The sequence below is a fragment of the Denticeps clupeoides genome, chromosome 14, assembly GCF_900700375.1.
Source record: "Denticeps clupeoides chromosome 14, fDenClu1.1, whole genome shotgun sequence".
NCBI lineage: Eukaryota > Metazoa > Chordata > Actinopteri > Clupeiformes > Denticipitidae > Denticeps > Denticeps clupeoides.
The window spans coordinates 13,823,039-13,843,341 of NC_041720.1; the positions used below are offsets into that span (position 1 = coordinate 13,823,039).

At 41.5% G+C, this 20,303-nt stretch overlaps 1 protein-coding gene across 1 annotated transcript; it reads left to right on the forward strand.

Moving 5' to 3' along the window:
- Window positions 1–8,694: 8,694 nt before the first annotated feature.
- On the forward strand, window positions 8,695–20,004 carry gpcpd1 (glycerophosphocholine phosphodiesterase 1). Its single transcript, XM_028953562.1, has 20 exons — window positions 8,695–8,862; window positions 9,294–9,351; window positions 10,231–10,321; window positions 10,406–10,490; window positions 11,441–11,516; window positions 12,091–12,132; window positions 12,685–12,808; window positions 12,893–13,130; window positions 13,269–13,431; window positions 14,019–14,148; window positions 14,738–14,792; window positions 14,867–14,959; window positions 15,038–15,115; window positions 15,217–15,256; window positions 15,770–15,828; window positions 15,922–15,987; window positions 16,067–16,203; window positions 16,289–16,424; window positions 16,809–16,969; window positions 18,899–20,004. The coding sequence occupies exons 2-20, from the start codon at window positions 9,303–9,305 to the stop codon at window positions 19,089–19,091; spliced, it is 2,016 nt and encodes a 671-aa protein (XP_028809395.1). The 5' UTR covers window positions 8,695–8,862; window positions 9,294–9,302; the 3' UTR covers window positions 19,092–20,004.
- The last annotated feature ends 299 nt before the right edge of the window (window positions 20,005–20,303 follow it).

The following is a 20,303-nucleotide window of genomic DNA, read 5'->3' on the forward strand; positions in this document are numbered from 1 at the left end:
CTTCTTTCCTTGTATTAATCAGTTGTCTGTGTATTTGTATTTATTTTCTTGCCAGCCATTGTCCAAATACAGACCCATATCCTCTATTGAACTTCAAAATTCATTGCAGGGTTTCCAAGAGTGATCGTTACTATTGGTCACTTTTCGTGGCTGTGGACTGTACTGGGTTACTCTGGGACAAATTTCACTGTCACACCAGTTATTTCAGGGCATGTTCAAACACCTCTCATCAGAAAGAGAAGCCTGCAAGATAAAGCCCACCGCTACAATGTTGTGCTTGATGTGCAAATTGCATCCATTTTCAAGTGTAAATTATCCATCAGTTGTATCATTGCACTGAAACAATGACTGTCTGGCTCAAGCACCAGCACTTCTTCTTGAAACTGGATCAATGAGAAGGCTTGTTTTGTTTCATTAAATTAGAAAATTGTTCTTGTTTAATCACTCAGATTTCTGATGTGGCACTTCAGACGTGGAAGGATTCATACCTACCTGGATTTCAAGCTGCAGGCAGACATTTTGCATGCTACTGAACAACATGCATGTACACATATTGAGGAGATGAGTGGAAAAGGGCCTTCATCATAATCATGCATAATCATTTTGATATTTCCTGCATGAACAAATTTTTTGTCTATTCAACGTTTCTTCTCCATATACAGCATGTACCTAAGGATATATCTCATTCATCTCAGGTTCCACAGACCATCAGTCACCACCAGCACTCACAATAAGTACAAACAACCTTATTTCAAACACAAATCGCCTTCACCACTGAACATCCAGGGTGGGCATGTGCCCTTGAAGTTCTCAAGAGGAAGGGCTTGAGGACTCCTCCTTCTGAACAACCATCAAGACTCCCATACAACCACCAGTTAAGAAGCTTCTGGGTGGCTTGACCACACCATGTATATCCAATCTCTTCTTGATTGCTTACTGGTGTCAAAAGATTGATGGCCTTAAATTTCTTGGATCTTAATGAAAACAAGACGGAATGTAGCAAGCTGTTTTGTCCCTAATGGTGGTAGCAGCCACCACTCGCTCCTTTTGAGAAATCAATTCTTCCAAATCTAAGGGAGTCAAATTGGGACCAACTGTAAAATGAAATGTTCAGGTGAACAATGTTGTAAGATCATGCTTTTTCAAATGAGGTGGCTGTCCAAGAATCAAGTCAGTCCTATCTAAATGCAACCTTGAAACAGTGATACACGTGTTCATCACTGCTCGCCTTGATTCATGTAATTCTCTCTTTTTTGAAATCAGCCAGACATCTTTGGGTCACCTTCAGTTTGTGCAAAATGCTACTGCTCAATTTTTATCTAGTCCAAAGAGACAGGAGCACATAACTCTAATTTTGGCTTCCAGTTTGATTTAGAATCCATTTCAAGATTGTTTTATTTGTTTTTAAATCTGTTTGTCTGACCTGCTGTACAATCGGACTCTTGTTCTCTCAGGTCCTCGGACCATAGACGTTTATTCGTGCACCTTTACTCTGTATTTTTTCTACCTGCTGTTCCTTCCTCCTGTTCTCCTCATTTGGAGAATAAAACTGTGTTGTATTGCTGGTCTAAAAGCTTTTTCATTTAAACATATCTGTAAATCTCAGTTCCACCATGCTTGTACTGATGGGGCTTTATTACAAATAAGCACTGGGGGGGGTTTTATAAGCAGTGAGATTTACTGCTGCCATGAAGAAAAGCAATCTGGGGCCTGGATAAAACCAAGGCTCGCAATTAAGAACAAGGTGCCTAATTCACACGTCAACAGCCTTACAGGATCATTACAGGTTGTCGAGAGCAATGTGCTGTTACTTAAATGTTGCTCCTTTTTCAGGCTGGAAGGTTGTAAAAGCAGCAGGCTTCTGTGGCCATTGCAGCTTTTTGCAAAAATTTCCAGCCTGGAAAACGAGCAACATTAAGTAACAGCGCATTTCTCTCGACATCCTCTATACATTTCTAAATATATATAAAAAAATATATAAAAATATATTTACTTTACTTTACTTAGCAGACGCTTTTATCCAAAGCGACTTACAAGAGGAAGACACCAGCAATTCTCGTTCGATTTCTACAGATTTGAATTTACAAAAACTAAGAGCCCTGACAAGGCCTAACTTGTCATATATGTGCTTGAAAATGTTTTAAAGTGGACATCGATTATATTCATATGCATGTCCATGTTCCTTAAAATACCTGAACCTGAAGCTGAAGAGAGTACCACAGCTCTGGTGTGGTACCAGCGCCAAAGACTCCACATCCTATGGACTTCAACATCTACAGGCCAGTGGACCTGACGTCCCATCTGACGTCCCCCACAGCCGGTCCTTGTGCCAGCTCATCACTGGATCCATTTCAGGTTGCCTACTAGCCTGGCATTGGGGAGGATGATGCTGTCATCCACCTCCTACATCGTTCTCACTCTCACCCAGAGACCGATAAGAGCACTGTGAGAATCACGTTCTTTGATTTGATTTCTCCGTGGCCTTCAACGAGATTCAGAAGGTCTGACTTTATAACAAAATCCTTGCAGCTGAACACACATACATAGACTCACAAAGACACACATAACACCATAGTGTTTTTTTTACGTGTATCTATCCACTCTGTACATATATACAGTACAGGCCAAACGTTTGGACACCTTCTCATTCAATGTGTTTTCTTTATTTTCATGCACATTTACATTGGTAGATTCTCACTGAAGGCATCAAAACTATGAATGAACACATGTGGAGTTATGTACTTAACAAAAAGTGGTGAAATAACTGAAAACATGTTTTATATTCTAGTTTCTTCAAAATAGCCGCCCCTCTTGCCCGCCCACACTCTTGGCACACACATAAACAGTGCTTATCTATTGCATGTTCTATATTCATGTCCAGCTAAAATCTGATAGGACTTTGCCAATTAAAGCCAGTTTGAGTGAGATTAAACAGACCAGATAAAGGACTCCAAGCTAATCACGAATTCCTGAATCAGTCATTGCAACTTTCTGCTCAGTGGGAGGCTTCAGAAGAATCTGGAGAGGGACTAGTGTTGAATTAATCATCACAGCAGGTGTAATGTCTGGCTAAAGAAAAGCTCACCCAAAAAGTGTCTTTCATCCGAGTCAGAGCTCCTTATCTGTTCTATGAAAGCTCAGGCTTATGTTATGTTAAGTGCAACCATCTCCGTTATCAAACAACTACCTGAACGATGGCCACTGGAAATCAGAAAGTGCATGAGCATTGCACGTACTAAACTTGCATTGCATGTACTAAAATAACGTTAGTGTGAGTGAAAAGCCTAAAAGGAACAACCTCACTGCCGCAGTATGTATCAATGCATGAACAATTTAATGATATCTGACTTTAGATGGTCACCAAATTCATAGCTGTGATCAATTTCAGCCTTTGAACACTTTAGACCCTAAATGCAGGTCACTTTAAAGTTGCACAAGATTGTTTCCAAAGTTGGACGATCAGATCTGTGCCTGCCATGAGACCAGAAACCAAAGTGGGGTAAGTGACAAGCGCTTTGTTTAACAAAAATATGCTTGTTAATTGCAACATTACATTTTCAAAGGAGACGTGACTGAATGTGATCGGGCTGGTGGTATGTAACTTCTTCAGAGCTGTAAAAACAGGTTGGGCTGTTGGGACCCTTGTAAACTAAGCCTGATGTACAGATACTGTTATGAATTCATTTTACAGACTTATAGTCTGCACAATTCCACTTAAAGCATAATATACCCTAATCTATAATAAAATACAATATAATATAATACTTGTTGAATCACACATTTTATTCTTGTTTGAGCAGCACACAGTAAACTGACTGACTGGGTTTATTTCACAGTCTGTGGAGTGATACACATAGGCCAGCACAAGAACCAAGGGGAGTTTCTTGTAATCATATGAGAGAGATTAACATTTTAATAGCTGGACTGAGTTGTAAAGACAGTAACTAAATAATGGGTCCCTGGGGACCAGTCCATTTTGCATTGAATCTGTCCACGGGGGACTCCAAATTATTTTATGACTTAATTTTGAAGATTCCAGTGGCATTTTCTTCTAATTTGTTAAAACAAACTGAAACTTTGAAGTTATTACATCAATATTGAACAATGGCCGCTTTCAACAGATGCATTATAATAAACCTATTATAAAGAATTATGGCTCTTTCTGTGGTGATATGCTAACTTTGCTCAGAGCTCACTGTATTCCAACAAAGCCGGCATGTGAAAGATTTATTGTTCTCCCTTTAGGGACGTTGATGGCTGCAGGCAAATGTGCTTAGTCACGAAAAAAAATCTAATCTAGCTGCTCGGTCAATACAGTACAGTAATGTCTGTATTGACTGCATATTGCAGTATTGTTTTCAAGACAATATGTAAAAAATATATATACTAAATATACCAATAATGCATGTTTGCTGATTGTATGTCTTCCTCTGACCAACACTAGATGGCGCTATCAGCCAACAAGTCACCAAAATGTTTCTGCGACATTAAGACTGTAGCACCAGTCATTAAACTTGACCGCTGCAGTAATAATATGCATTTACTAGATTGTAGACTGAATCCGAAATTCTCCCATAACAACTCCCATAAACAGCCCCTGTTACCGCAGATATTTAATGCTGACCATGTCTCATTGATTTTAATGTGTGTCTGAATGCAGGACGAGGTCTATTATGATCCTGTCAGCAGTTCTGTTCATGTTTCCCCTATTTAGCTTTGGCTGGACCTTAATGCCCTTTGTTTCCGGCAATATTCTCTATTGTGCATGCATGTGTGTGTGTGTGTGTGTGTGTGTTTGTGTGTGTGCGCTTTGTTATTACCCAGATCTGTGTTGACAAAGCCTGTCATTGCTATTCCCTCCGGTGTTTGCACCCAGCAACCTCAGGAGGGAATTAATTTCTGTTTGCGAGGCTTAGAATCTTCTTTGAATGCAGATTAAAAATATCATTCAGTATTAAAATTTCCTCCATTAGCTCAGCATAATCTTCTGCGATTTGTCTGATCCCAGCTAGAAGGGTGCAGTTTGTAGAGCTCTCAATGTTATATGGTCTATGGTATATTTTTGACCCACATTGTATGTTTGTGGGCCTTTGCAATGTATGACCCTTCACACAATTACAGTCTGAAATTTATGTGCCTTTTCAATGAGATACGCTTACATTCACAGCTACAGGAAACTCTGTAGAGGTCGAAGGCCAACCAAGGTTTGGGAGGTATGTAAAGAACCGAGATTAGACTAGCAAGGCCGAGCAAGGCCAAATAAATTATGGGGAGGTTCTGAATGGCCCAATTGTCACAGCTGGGTGTACAAGGCTTAACTGTAGACTGTTTGTGGGCTTTGCCATCTCAAAAGATAGGAACTGAATTATAAAGTCAGACATGCGATTACAGTTACTGCATTCACAACATAGGTTTTACTATGGGTCTAACTTTGTGTATGTGTGAAGGAGCACAGATAAATAACACAGCACAGACATGTATAACACTGTAGCGCTATACATATATTCATGTTATATTTTGAACACTCATTTGTACTCAAGTTATTGAAGTGTATTATGAATTGATCATTGTCCTGGAGGCTCTCAGAGTGGTGCAGAAAAGCATAGATAACACAAACACTCACACACATTATTGAGGCAGGAGGAAAGTTTAACCACAAACACAATGGCCACAGTCTTTTGGGTGTTCTTGATGTTTTGATGAAATATGTAGAACGAAAGACCTGATGAGCTGCAGGGTGGTTCTGTCGACTGACTGGCAGCTGTCTTGTCGTGCATTGCAATATACAATTGTCGACAATAGTTTGTTGCTTAAATTTATTGATTGAGTGATTCTTCAGCAATGTTTTTAGGATATACTAATAAGATATTTTCTTCCGGAAGGTTGTGCATCATTACTTTTTTCCAAAGGGGGCTCCTCCGTATTGGCTTGCTTGTTCTGCTGTATTTGTGTGTAGTGAAACTAGTGCCTTGTCAAAGGATCCTTAAAGGCAATTATAGTGGCAGTTTTAGCTTTCTATTGCAGATATCCATAAAGTTCTTCCCAAGTCGAAGTGAACATTTCACTTTCACTACGGTTACATTATTCCTGTCAACAAGTGTCATTTTAGACACGCTCGACATCATTCTTACAATGACACATGCCATGACACACTCAGTTGCATTGAAATGCAATTCCAGGCAGCACTGTGATTAGTTGGATGGTTAAAAAGACAGGTGGAACAGTTTTGTTGAGGAAAGTTGCCTAACCTGACATTCCCTGAGCACCAGAGATCAGAATGCAGCTGATGTGTACCTTCATCTCCAACTGCTTTTAATGGGAAAGTGAAGTGATTGTCATTGTGAAACACAGCACACGGTGACACAACGAAATATGTCCTCTGCTTTTAACCATCACCCTTGGTGAGCAGTGGGCAGGCATGACAGTGTGTGGGGACGGTGCTTTGCTCAGTGGCACCTCAGATTTGATTTGAACCCTTGGTGATTACGAGGCCGCTTCCTTAACCAACTAGGCACCATTTACATTTACATTTAAGGCATTTGGCAGACGCCCTTATCCAGAACGACTTGCAACGTGCTTTCAAGTTACCATCGATGAAGTGATCAGTTCTGGTTCACTAGGACCCCCGACTATGAATACAATCTTTTTGTTCACTCTTGTTGTAGAATAAGAAAGTTACAATTTAATCTAAATATTCTTTAAAGAGGAAGGTCTTGAGCTGCCGTTTGAAGGTGCTCAGTGACTGAGCTGTTCTGACCTCGAGGGGAAGTTAATTTCACCACTGAGGGACCAAGACAGAGAAGAGTCTAGATGAGCGTCTTCCTTTTACCTTCAGAGATGGAGGGACCAGGCGAGCAGTACTGGAGGCTCGGAGTATACGAGGTGCAGTGCGAGGTGTAATAAGGGCTGTGGGGTAGGATGGTGCTACTCCATGTTGGCCAACATTAGTATTTTGAACCTGATGCGTGCAGCTACTGGGAGCCAGTGGAGGGAACGTAGCAGAGGGGTGGTGTGGGAGAACTTGGGAAGGTTGAAGATCAGTCGTGCTGCTGCACGTTGTAGAGGTCGGATGGTGCATAGAGGTAGACCAGCTAGAAGGGAGTTACAGTAGTCCAGTCGTGAGATTACTAAGGACTGAACCAGTAGTTGGGTGGCCTGTTTTGACAGATAAGGGCGGAATCATCTGATATTGTAGAGAAGGAATCTACATGAGCGGGAAAGATTGTTGATGTGAGTCGAGAAGGAGAGTTGGTTGTCTATTGTGGTTGTCCAAGGTTGCGGGCTGTTGTGGAAGGAGAGATCTGTGAGTTCTCCAGGTAAATAGGAAGATCCTGATGTGGTGAAGAGTCTGCTGGAATTAATATTAGTTCAGTTTTGGTGGGATTGAGGTGGAGGTGATGGGTTTCCTTCCAAGACGAGATGTCTGTTAGACATGCAGAGATTCTGGAAGCAGCACGTAGATCAGAGGGAGGAAAAGAAGTTTTTATGTCATCGGCATAGCAATGGTAGGATAATCCATGTGAGGAAATGACCTCACCAAGTGATCTCGTGTAGAGGGAGAAGAGGAGAGGACCTAGCACCGAGCCTTGACGGACACCAGTGGAGAGTCTACGTGAGGTAGAGGTGAATCCTTTCCAAGTCACTTGGTAAGATTGGTCATCAAGGTAGCAAACCACTGCCATGCTGAGCCCTGAATTCCAAGCCTCTTCAGGATAGACAAGAGAGTCTTGTGGTTAACGGTGTCAAATGCAGAGAGGTCGAGGAGAATAAGAACCGATGACAGTTTTGCCAATCTGGCCGCATGTAGCTGCTTGGTAACAACCAGAAGGGCCGTCTCTGTAGAATGAGCTGTTCTGAAGCCAGACTGGTTAGGATCCAGGAGGTTGTTTTGTGATAGATGAAGTGATAGCTGATTGTAGACACAGCGCTCAAGGATTTTAGAATGAAATGAGAAGAGGGAAACTGGTCTGTAATTGTTAATGTCTGTAGGATCAGCAGTGGGTTTCTTTAGGTTTGGAAGAACCCTGGCTGTTTTAAAGGCAGATGGTACATGGCCAGATGACATTGAGCTGTTTATGATATAAGAAATGAAAGGGATGAGGTCAGGGGAGATGGTTCGAGCATTGCAGAAGGGATTGGATCTAGTGGACAGGTGGTTGGATTGCCTGTAGATATTATCTGAGTGCCCCTATTGACAGATAACTATGTTTATTGGAAATCAATGTTGACTGTATATACACCACTGTTCAAAAATGTAGGGTCAGTTAGAAATGTCCCCGCTTTCCATAAGAAAAATACCACGTAAAAGGCTTAAATAGAAAAATTACAAAAGGAATATTAAAATTGTCATTATCAAAGTTTGAAATAATAATGCAGTCGAACCCACAGACACTGTATCAGTGCGAATTTGGCCAGTTCAAACGCTTCTTTATTCAGTGAAAGATTGAAAGGCGGTTCTAACGATGAACGAAGTTTGGAAAGTGGAACTCTAGGCGAATTGTTGCTGATTAAGTTCCTCTCTCGGCCCGGCGTTACAGTCATTTACAACACGAACGGTGTCTGGACCGGAGTTTTCACCCATTTGATGACTTTTGTTCAATGTTTCCCGTGCAAAGAAAGAAAACCTTACTGAGCGTGTAGGGGCGAAAAGATGCTGAGCCGCATGGCGGCGCTGCAGCGGCTCCGGCACCAGAACACCGTCAACATGGACGCGCCGGCGGTGCGGACGCCGCCGCCGCCGCCCAGCGCGGGGCTTCTCTCGCCGTTTAAAGCGCAGCTTGTGTCGCTGTTGTTTTAGCCGCCTTTTTTATTCCATTTTATTTTATTTTTCTAAGCCGCCGAAGTCGCGGGGCCAGCGGCTAGGTAATTATCCGCTAGCGGGCGCCTGATCCGGATGGGGCCGGTCTGAACCGACCGCCCGGCCTTCAAAAGCACCGGCCGGCAAGCGCCTGGTCCGGAGACGGCTGTCGGTCGCGGCCGTGTCGGTTCCCGTCGTCGTGGTGTCGTGCTGTGCGACAGTCAGCCAGCCGGGTTTAGCCACGCTCGGCGCCCGTCGTGTCAACTTTGGTATTTGGGGAGCCGGTCCACGCGTCCCCGCCAAAAGTTCTTTTCTGTTCTGCAACGCTTGTCCGACCGAGTACGAGTTTAAGGCGTTCGGTCCGTGCAGGTTAATTTAAATAAAGTAATATTTAGTGCACATGTGCCATCTGCTGGTTGTCGGCTCGTCCTTGTTGTGATGCCGGCGGTCGCACCGAGTTCACGTTGTTGTTTCTCTCCTCTTCACCTCCACCCAGCCGCCAGAAATGGACTGTTGCAGCGTGACTCTGACCGTGCGGGGGACCACGTCCCCGGGTAAGTAGTGCTTTTTATTTTCTCAAATATTGTGAAGCATCTACCTGAAATGTCTCATTAATGGGATGTAATGCCAGTAAAGTAATAGTAGCCTAGTGGGTAAGACACTAGTCACAGGTTCAAACCCCACTTACTACCATTGTGTCCCTGAACGAGACACTAAACCCCGAGTGTCTCCAGGGGGACTGAAGTGAAAGTGATTGTCACTGTGAAACACAGTGAAACTGAGTGCCACCGTTTGTTAGCTAGCACATTTGCTGACAAAAGGTCCTCTATCATGAAAATTCCACATTAATGCGAGTTCCACTAGCCTGTCTATGGTCCTCCAGAGGCTAGAAATGGCGATAGGTGTAAAGAGTATTTTGGTCATTCTGCTTCGCTGTCTAGAATTTGGCCCCTTATGTCTCATACGGGGATAGGTTACCTCCCGTTTTTCATGCTTTTTCCATCCAGAGAATTTCCCACTCCTCCCCTAAAACATTATCGCAGTGTAATTTTTTTTTTGTTTCGTCACACGAGACTCTGAAGAACCCCGACAAGACGTCCTGTCTCGCCAAATATTGTGGTTGATAAGTGGTGGTGATACTTCGCAAGAATGACCCCTCAACTCTCCTCCTCGTCCCGCCTCTCTCCTCCTCATTAGCATTTAAAGCTACAGACACTGAAACGGCGCGTCCTGGGGAAATCTCATAGTGGGAATGGGTCAAAGTGGCTGTAATTCTGCACCACACCGGAAGGAAACTTCAGATACAGTATTAGGGGGATGATAAAATGGATATAAAAGCAAATGTCATGTAGTGATTCGATCTGCAACCAGTGTCAGTTCATTAATATTGAACCCTTAATTTTTTTTATTTTTTATTTCCATTTACCTGTTAGGTGAAGTGATTGCAGTGGTTGGCAGTTCTGAGACACTTGGCAGCTGGTTTTGCGAAAATGCACTAACTCTAGAGCCAGCAGAGGATGATTGGTAAATTATGCACCAATTGTATGCTACATTTTATTATTATTATATATTTTTGTAATTGTAAATGTTTTTCCATTTTTACACCAGCACACTTTGGAAAAAGACCATTAGTGTTTCACGTGGAGTCATAACAAGTTATCGCTATTTTAAAGGATTTTTTCTTGAATCAAAGGTGAGTTTAATGTTTGCTTTTAATTGAATTCTCTAGTGAACAATTATCCAAGTTATGATCTGTGAGTCAGTCTGTATCTGATTATCTGTCAGTGTTGTGTAATGAGTCTAATGTAAAACTGTAATGGTTTTATTTTTTTTTTTATAAGCAATCACTGAGTGAACTCGGTCCTCTGGTCCTTTTTATAAAGACTTTAGCTGATTGAAAACCAGGCTTTATTGAATGAATCTTGTGGGTTGCACCTGGAAAGTGTATTTATTTTACTCAGTAAAAATGTATAAAAGCTATCTCTTCTTACATACCTGAGCTCAGTTGAGATTACCTATAGCTGTTTTAGTTTCTTTCTCTATTTGAAGGAATACGTTTGCGTTTTTTAGCGCTTTTTTGCTTTATCAAAGAAAGCACAACACCTTTATTTAAGAGGCTGTTTTTGGTATTGTTGGAGGAGCAAAACTTATTGGACATCTTGCCCAGACATGCATATCTCTGTCATTCACCTCATTGGCTGTTTTTGTTTTGTTTTTTCCTGATTCGCTGCCAGGGTTTCTCACAAGGGAATTTATGACCAAATGTCTTCTTAATGCATAGTTTTATATATATATGGTTGATAGTTACATGTTTATTTAGATATAAATACACACACTATGTGAATGTGTGTGATTATGTTCAGTGTGGTCTTTACATGTTGAAAGTGAAAGCATTATTCTCCACAGGTTTAATGTATATGACAATTCACTTGTTTAAAAAAAAAAAAAAAAAAAAAGCGGTACCTTGATGAAGCCAACATTTTGTCCCTTGACACATAAATTCACTTTTCGTGTGGTTGAAAATAACCAGCGCAAATTTCCTTCTCCGAGTGACACGTCCCGTGACGTCATTGAATGTATTTTGTATTATTATTATTATTATTATTATTACCATAACCTGGTGTTTAAATGTTGGCATTGCAGAGTGAAGGTGGTCCATGTCAAGTCATAATCAGTAAATGGGAGACCCATCAGCAGCCGAGAACACTGAGCCCCTCAGGTATATGAAAAATGAAAGGAGATAAAAACGTTTGCCTATAACTGTATACCCCGCTCTGCCTGATCCTGTGTCCCAGTTGATCGCTCGCACCCCTTTCTCACACATTGTCTGACGGTTTATTAGGAATAGCAGAGAATTTGCAGACATCTCTGAACTGGAGTTAAAATCCAGTGCTAAAAAAAATACTTGCAACAATAAAAACACTTGTAGCCTTTCCCCCCCACTTTTTGCATTAAAAAAAAAAAGATTTTAGAAGAGGTTTTAATTTGTTTGTATTCTGTTAGCAAGTTTAGGGGAGCTGTGCTATGTGCTCATGCTGTACACCATGCACAGAGCTCATTGATTGTCTGGAACTCCGTCCATGTCCTGGATGGATGGACTGAGTCGAAGCATTTAGACTAATTAACTCTCACCAGCAAGGTATAGACATGCTTACATGTCCATCTAAATTATTTCACAACTAGATGCAGTTTACTATATTAAGACTTTAAATAAACAGGTGATTGTAAAGCTTTGGAGGTTTGGGGTTTTGCACTTGCTTTGTATGTTGTCTAATGTTTTTTTTTAAATATAGAAAGTTACCTCGAAGTTGACGATGGACAGTTCGGACTCCACAGTGAGTAATCCCATTTATTCCACAATGATTTCTCTGTGCTTTTGAAGTTCTTTTGATTAAATCAGAGCAATCCCACTGCTGCCGGCATGGCAGAGAGCAGCAAAACTATGGAACGACTGGTGTTCTTCCATATGATTAGACCAAGCTTATTATTGATTTTTTTTTTTCATCATCATTCAGTGGTGTGTAAAGGCTAGGGGAGTTTTAGTAAGTGTAGGTGTTAGTAACCTTGTGGGTAGCTAGGAAAACCATTGTGTCCCTGAGCAAGACACTTGACCCTGAGTGTCTCCAGGGCCAGTCCTTGTATGTACTGATTGTAGGTCGCTTTGGATAAGGGCGTCTGAAAAGTGATATATATTGTTTGTGGATCACGGTAAACTCTGTTCAAAGTAAAATGCTCATAGGGCTAATAAAACCATAAATTCTGACTCAGTCTTCATGTCAGTTTGTATTGCGCTCTGACATTTTCTTTATCAGTGTACAGTGTGAGTCAATGCTCGTGCTTATCAGGGAGTCACCCTGCTTCTCATGGGCATCATTTGCACCCAACAGATGGTGTCGAGAACGTGGACTCGGGCTGGTTGACATGTCAGACCGAAATTCGCCTCAGGCTGCACTGCTCTGTGAAACAACCAGTGTCCATAACCAAAAAGAAATTCAAGAAGTCCAGATTCAGGTGAAGTCTTGCTGAAATGATACAGTTGAAATGAGACTTGCATAGATGTTGACCCATGTGGTGGAACTCGTTTCTCCGAAATAGGCTGAAACTCATGCTGGAGGGTATAGAAGAGGAAGAAGACGACGAAGATCAGACAAGCCCTACCTCGTGGCACACGATGACCACCACGCTGGAAATTAGCGCGATTAGTGACAGTGGCTGTAAGTCCCGCCATTCGCAACCTGAGTGTGGCTATGCACTGGAGTCCAACCAATGGACGGAATACAGCATCCACACAATGGATCCCGACAACCTGGAGCTCACCTTGGAGTTCTTTGAGGTGCCAAGAACCTGCTTTTATGACTCATTTTATTTAATCTAGATTCCTTCCGTGTTTTTGCTCATTTGTTTGCTTTTGATTGCTCAGTGTTCTCAAACCTTTCTTGCATTTATGGCTTAACTGTGGTTCTGTTGTTAGGAGGACTTAAGTGAGAAGGTGGTTCAAGGTGACATTCACCCAGGACATGTGGGCACAGCCTGTCTTCTGTCCTCATCCTTTGTGGAGAGCGGCAAGGACATGGGAATTGTCACTCTGCCTATAATGGCCAGAAATTCCAGGCAGGCTATTGGAAGGGTCCGAGGTAAGAGATCAAATATTTGCTGGATGTCTCCATTTTAGTGCTAAAGCAGTTGGAAAAGCCGCTGTCTGACTCCCCTTCATCATCCACACGGGATGCTGTGTGAAGAACACACACAGGTGACGGTGATGTGTATACATAGAAATGCTGCACCCACACCCACAAAGGCGTAAAGTTGTCTTGCAAAGCAAGTGACGTCATGTGTGGCTGAACTGAAATGTGAGTCTGACGCCTCTGCAGCAGTAAGTTAAAAATATTCAACCCACCAGCCAGCCAGTCAGTCAGGTTCTGCCCAGTTTGTTGTCACAAGTAAGAAAAAGTGATTGGTTGCCCTGCTCAGTTCCCTGTGGGGCAGACACGTCCACTGTCGGGCAAGTGCCACTGGAAATGCCAGACACAGTTCTTGCACAAAATTGTGGATGGACTATAAATAAAATATTGCATCTTTTAACTGTTTAAGGCAGTATACTGAAAAAAAAAAACGGGGATATATATGCTTCCTGGCCAGTTCTATAAATGAGTTAAAAAGCCTTCGTTTAGATAATATAGTCCTAACTGCGCTGAACGATCCTGCCATTTCTCTCCTGTAGTGGATTACCTTGTCGTGCGACCCATTAAGACTTTCCAGTGCAACATGCTTTCATCTTTCACAAAGTACTGGAGGAAGAGGAGTGCCTTGGACGTAGGCCACAGGGGTGCAGGCAGCACACATGCAGCCAAGTGAGTCTCTGATTTATTAAAATAACATTTTTTTTTTTTTTTTTCTTGTCAGCAGTATGTGTTTATTCACAAGTTTGCATGATTTAAACCTCCTCCGGTATTAGACATCATTGTGCAATCATGGTCCATTTCAGTTCACAGACGTGGAACATTAAGTTCTAAAAGAGGAAGCAAACTAAAACGCTCTTCGTCTCGAGCAGTTTAACAGTGGTCTCAGAGTTTTGGTTGCGATGATGAGTTTGTGTGTATTACCTGGTAACTTTGTTTTCATTGACCTTGATGTTTGAGTTGACAATGCTGTATTTGGAATCTATGATAATAGAAAAAGAGAATAACTGTGCAAAAGATAAACCATATTGATAACAAAGAAAACAAAAAATGTCTAGAATACAAAAGTATTGAGTAAACATGCTTAGAACATGCTTTTTAAATATTATCATTTCAAAGGGTTAAGATGAAACCATTTTGGAATTTCAGTACATGCAACTGTTGTGTGTTTTATTAATTAAAAACAGGAGGTCTAATTGTTGTTTCTATCTACTGGAATGAATGTATTTTTGATTGAGTTTTTTTTTCCCTCCATCTTCAGGCACCACAAGATCAGGGAGAACACTATTGCCTCATTTCTAAGTGCTGCAAGCCACGTAAGTATTAGCCAGTGTAAGTGTGTGGCCTGAAGCTCCATAAATTTCACAGTTGTGGTGACGTTCGCTTTCAGGGAGCTGCTTATGTGGAATTTGATGTCCATCTTTCCAAGGATTTAGTTCCCATTGTTTATCATGATCTGACATGCTGCATTTCGACAAAAAAGGTGAGCTGAAGAAAGGTCAATATCATAACACAATATTAATGGCATGGTTGTTAATGATTTGTCTGTGTGTATGCTCAGAAAAATGATAAGCACTCATTAGAACTGTTTGAGGTGCCAGTGAAAGATCTGACTTTTAATCAGCTCCAGCTTTTAAAGGTAGGCTTAAAAAAGCAGAAGTAAAATTATAAGTAGTTCCATTTGCCAAACCCTTGGTTAATGTGCTTGACATGCCGCCCGTTCTGTGATTTGTCTTGTAGCTGGACCACGCAACAGCGATGAAAGTAAATGACCACAAAGGTAAGTGTGTGCTGTCGCATTCCTCAATCCGGACGATTTAACCCCCCTTCTGTCAGAATGTAGCACGGGTGGCAGTACCACACTCGCCTATGAACCAGATGACCACAAAGTCACATGTTCAAACCCCACTTCCTACCATTGCATCCCTGAGCAAGACACTTAACCCTGAGTGTCTCCAGGGGGGGACTGTCCCTGTAACTATTGCATGGGTTAAAGTTTTCTGTTGCTATGACTGATCTCCATCAACTGAGATGACGAAAGGCCTTCACATACCGAACGCATCCAACGCACTTTGAATAACATCGTTTTATTTTTTATGCGAAGAGCGTCTTTCGCTGCACCCAGCAGAGCTAATCCATGTTATTGTAAGTCGCTCCAGACAAGGGGGTCTGATAAATGTCATGAATGTAAATGTTAGGCCCTTTTTTCCTCTGCTCCCTATGTTGGGACTGAAACGATCCCTCTTAATGTCACTCCAGGGGATCTATTTCTGAAGTGTATGATGTTTCGTAGATCTTGCTGATGATGAGGAGGTCATTGATGAGCATCAGCCATTTCCATCACTCTTGCAGGTATTTTTAATAAAACATGACACAACAAGATATTAGCCCTAATAATCATTTTCATTTTGTTACTTAAATAAGTTTTTCTTTTCATCATATTAGATATTTCATGCTGTCCCTGAACATGTTGGTTTCAACATTGAGTTGAAGTGGATCTCACAGATGAAGGTTTGTGTGGCTGATGAAGATCTCAGATGTTGGTCTTCACCTAAACTGTACCTTAAAGTTCTTGGTTTTCTTTTCACAGGATGGGACGTGGGACGGAAGCTTGTCCTCGTACTTTAACATGAACCTCTACCTTGACATCATACTGACCTGTGTGCTGCAAAATGCTGGAAAGAGAAGGATAGTCTTCTCTTGTTTTGATCCTGACATATGCATCATGTGAGTACACGTGCGTTTCACCCCGTGTAAATGTGCAAGTCGTGTATTTAACAGCGCACTAAAGGCCTCTTCGCTTCCGCCACAGGGTTCGGCAGAAGCAAAACAAATACCCCATCCTCTTCCTAACCCAGGGTGTGTCAGAAATCTACCCTCAGTTGATGGACATCCGATGTCAGACGACCCAGATAGCCATGAGCTTTGCTCAGAGTGAGAACATTTTGGTAAGCCGTTGCGTGATCACTGTTCTCACAGTGTGGCGCAACCTCTAACTGAGTGTAAATATCTTTGTTCAGAGGAGGATTTGTAGCTATTGTAGACATGAAAGCAGGCTATTGGCGATGATCTAATCTGATTTATTTTCAATAGCTTTGGGATAAGGAGCATAATTTGGGACTTTGGCCCAGTTTGCTTTTGCATGACTGGTCATGAAAGCATAGATAACATGGTAGCAAAATAAGTCACTTTCAGTTTTCGCTAGACCGGTTCGTCAGCATGTTTTACTGTGATAAAAATCCCTGCATCTGTTCTGATTTTGTTTTTAGTGTTTGAGTTGCTTGATTTGTGCCTTTGGTTATGGTGTTTTCTTTCTCGGCCTTCTTTTTCAGGGGATTAGTGCGCACACGGAGGACTTGTTGAAGAACATGGACTGCATCAGAGAGGCACAGGACAAGGGACTGGTTGTGTTCTGTTGGGGGGACGACAACAACGACCACGAGAATCGGAGAAAGCTGCGGGAACATGGCATCGATGGTCTCATCTATGACAGGTACAGTACCTTCACGTTGAGTTGGAATTCACTGATTTTGATCTGAATGTTAAATTCCCAGAAGCACTCATTAGGAAGGACCTGCTATGTGTACAGATTTACTATTATGTAAGAATGCCCTCTTGGTTGCTTCTTTGCATCATTTTTCTTCTTCTTCTTCCTGGTATTGTTTGTCTGCATTAAACTGTACAATGAATGCACTGGTGATTGGCTGGATCAATATGGATACCGTGTTTGGTTTAAAATACCTATTCTGAGCATCTTGGAATCAATAAGAGTAAGCATGGACAGAACAAAAACGTCAGCCCTCTTTCATTTGAAAGGTTTTGGGGTTTTCTTTGGTCATAACGTGCCAACAGCACCCTCTAATGCATTTGAAAACAATTGTGTTCAAGTCTACAGTAGTTGTACCCTAATAGTACCCTCACTCTCTGATGTGAATGTCAAGAGTCTTGTGTTCTGTTCACTTGCTATGTCCACTCATTGTTGTAAGTATACAAAGTATTTTTTTTAATTGGGATTTTTTTTTTAACAAAGCGTTTTTATCAATACAATCATATACCAGCACACAACCTATTGAAACAATTTTTGACTCCCTTCGCTCCTCATGATTTATTTATAAAAATAATTAGAAATTTCACATATTACATCTCTCTATCTCTCTCTCCCTGCCTCTAACTTATAATTATCTAAAAGCAGTGCTGACCAACACTTTTTAAGTAAATAAGCATTTACATTTCTGTCTGGAAAACAGCCCTATTTAACTTTGCATTTTTCATTTCAGAATATGTGACTGTGGCAAATGCCAGTGATTCAAGTTCTACAGACACCAGTAATTTTCTTAGTTTCTGGTTTTCTTCATTGTTGCATTTAGCCAATTTATTGCCTGAAAGACTCCATGCATTCCCGCCTTTTGATGTAAGGCAGTTGATCTTTCATCATGTTTGAATAAGGGTGTCTTTGCCTAAGGTGACTTTTTTTCAGATACAGAAACTTGATAGTTCAACTGCCTTTCCCATCACTTATGGAGATGAGTTATTACGTTTTTGTCTCGGGTAGTTATTGTTTCTGTCAGCATTTTACGGGCAGGGTGCTGCCAAACTTATGAAAACATGCATGAAGAGAGCATAATTTGTGCATAATATGTGTAGTTCTTGTACTGTGTGCATGTGTGTGTGTTGCGTGCAATACCAGTAGATGTTTTAATTAGTCTAAAAAAGCAAGCGGGGAGGGTCGTCTTATATTTGGGCCAATACTGAACGTATCAAATTATAATTGGGGACAGAGTTACCCATCACTAAATTTAGGAAAATATGGACTGAATCTTCCTTAACAAGATGGTGTAAGGCCTCACGCTGCCCCAGTTCACCCTGCACTCTAGGTGAACTGGCGAGTCTAAATTTGCCTCGTGGGAGTGAATAATGTGTGTTAACTAATGCAGTCCTTACTTGTGCATTCGACAACGGTTTAGATGATCACTTTTTCCCAGATTTGTGACAGTGTTGCTTTCTTGTTTCTATTTTTTTTGTAAAGTTTGTTGCCTTACGAGCATGAGTGATGTTGTGTCAGCACTTCCTTTCTTCATACCAAACCAACGGGAGTTCATGAAGGGCTTTTGTTGTTAGGCTTTTGCTTATGCCACTGGATGCCTTCAGCCTTCATGTTCCGTGTCCTGATGAGCTTGTTCAATGAAGGAACCAAACAGATCCTTGGATCTGAGCTTGTAACCTCCCACACTACTACTTGGAGGTGGTCACATGCTGTGAGGCCTAATAGTGTATGCATGGTACAGTTTTGAATGCATGCAAAGATGTGGTTTCCATGTTGGCTAGCAACGCAGTCATTGGAAACACGGTGCATTGGTTTGCAGTCTTTGAAAGGTTTTCTGAATGTGGCCACAGAATTTTCACCGCCTCTCGTTTCCCATAGAATCTGTGACGCCCAGCTCGAACACCCCAACATCTTCAAAGTGGAGGAGGTGTCTCTAACGGACGTGATCCCACAAGAGACCCTGAAGAACTGCGCCTGCTCCTCCTACAGCATCCCCTGCTCCTCCGTGCCCTGCAGCAGAAAGGCCCAGAGCAGAAATGGGGAATCCGACTCAGGCCTGAGCTCATCCTGAGCCAGCAGATCCTCCACCCCACCCCAACACACTTCACCCCACCATTCAAACTCAATGCAATGCTGTTATGTTATGTTATGTTCTCTACGTAAACCAAAAAGAGACTTTTGCCAAATCAGGGTCTGGCTTTATAGTGAGGTGAGAATCATTCTTTCATATTTCTCAGTGCATTAGTAAGAACACTCAAACTATTTAAATGATAAACACAGCTTTCTGCTGTATGCTGTATTATAAAATGCAAATGATCTACAGGTTATGCCTACACAGGAAATATGTGTAATTAGTGCTTTAGTGCTGCCTAAGAGAGGGACTGTATGCAAAATGTCTCCAAAAATGTTGATTGTAAAAATATATATATATTATTTAATGATTTCTTGTTTTACTTCAAAATCAATTCCACGTATTACCTCCCTCGTTGTGTCTCATTCAGCTGAGCCGCTTTTAAAACCAATACCAATGTTGCTTTCGAATTTACTGCGTCATTAGCTTTGCAGTCCCAGGGGCAAAGAAAATGACTTCATTGGGCATCCAGGGTGTCTTAAAAAACTATTGAATACTGGTGTATATATTAAAGTAAGGTGGCTGTACTTGCAAAATACTTAACTGCAGTTAAGTCGTGAGCATGGCAGGAGTGCAAAGAGTATGAATGTGAGCCACACATCAGGTTAAATACATTTAGAAATATATAAATTGCTACTGGAAATCCTTGATATCTTGATTAGGAGAACATTCTTTGTGCTGTTTTTCCGCTGCTTCTGTTTCAACACACCAGGCGTGAACCATTGTGTTATTCCACTTGCCGCTTGCATGTGCTGTCTCTGTGTGAACGTGTGCTCGGTCCGTAAACTGTAGGGTTGAGGGAACAGCAATGTACAGTGTTCCACGTCAACAAATAAAATTCAAAAATCAATCATTTTCTTTGACTTCTCTCTGATTTAAAAAATGTGTTCCCGTACCAACGGTACTGACCGAGGTATTATTGATCACCAGATAATTTTATTGATGTTTGTCCTTTTAATTATAGCAAATATTCTCAGAAAAACACAATTATCTGAAGAAATGTTGTAATTGGTGATTGTAAAGGTGGTTGATCATTTATGCTCCATATAAAAACCAGTCTAGCTACAGATTCTGGAAACAGACGTCAGCAGGTTTTCCTAGAACGTGTCTGGTCTTTACAGTGCTGTGCTGGTTTTCTTATCTTGTTATGTA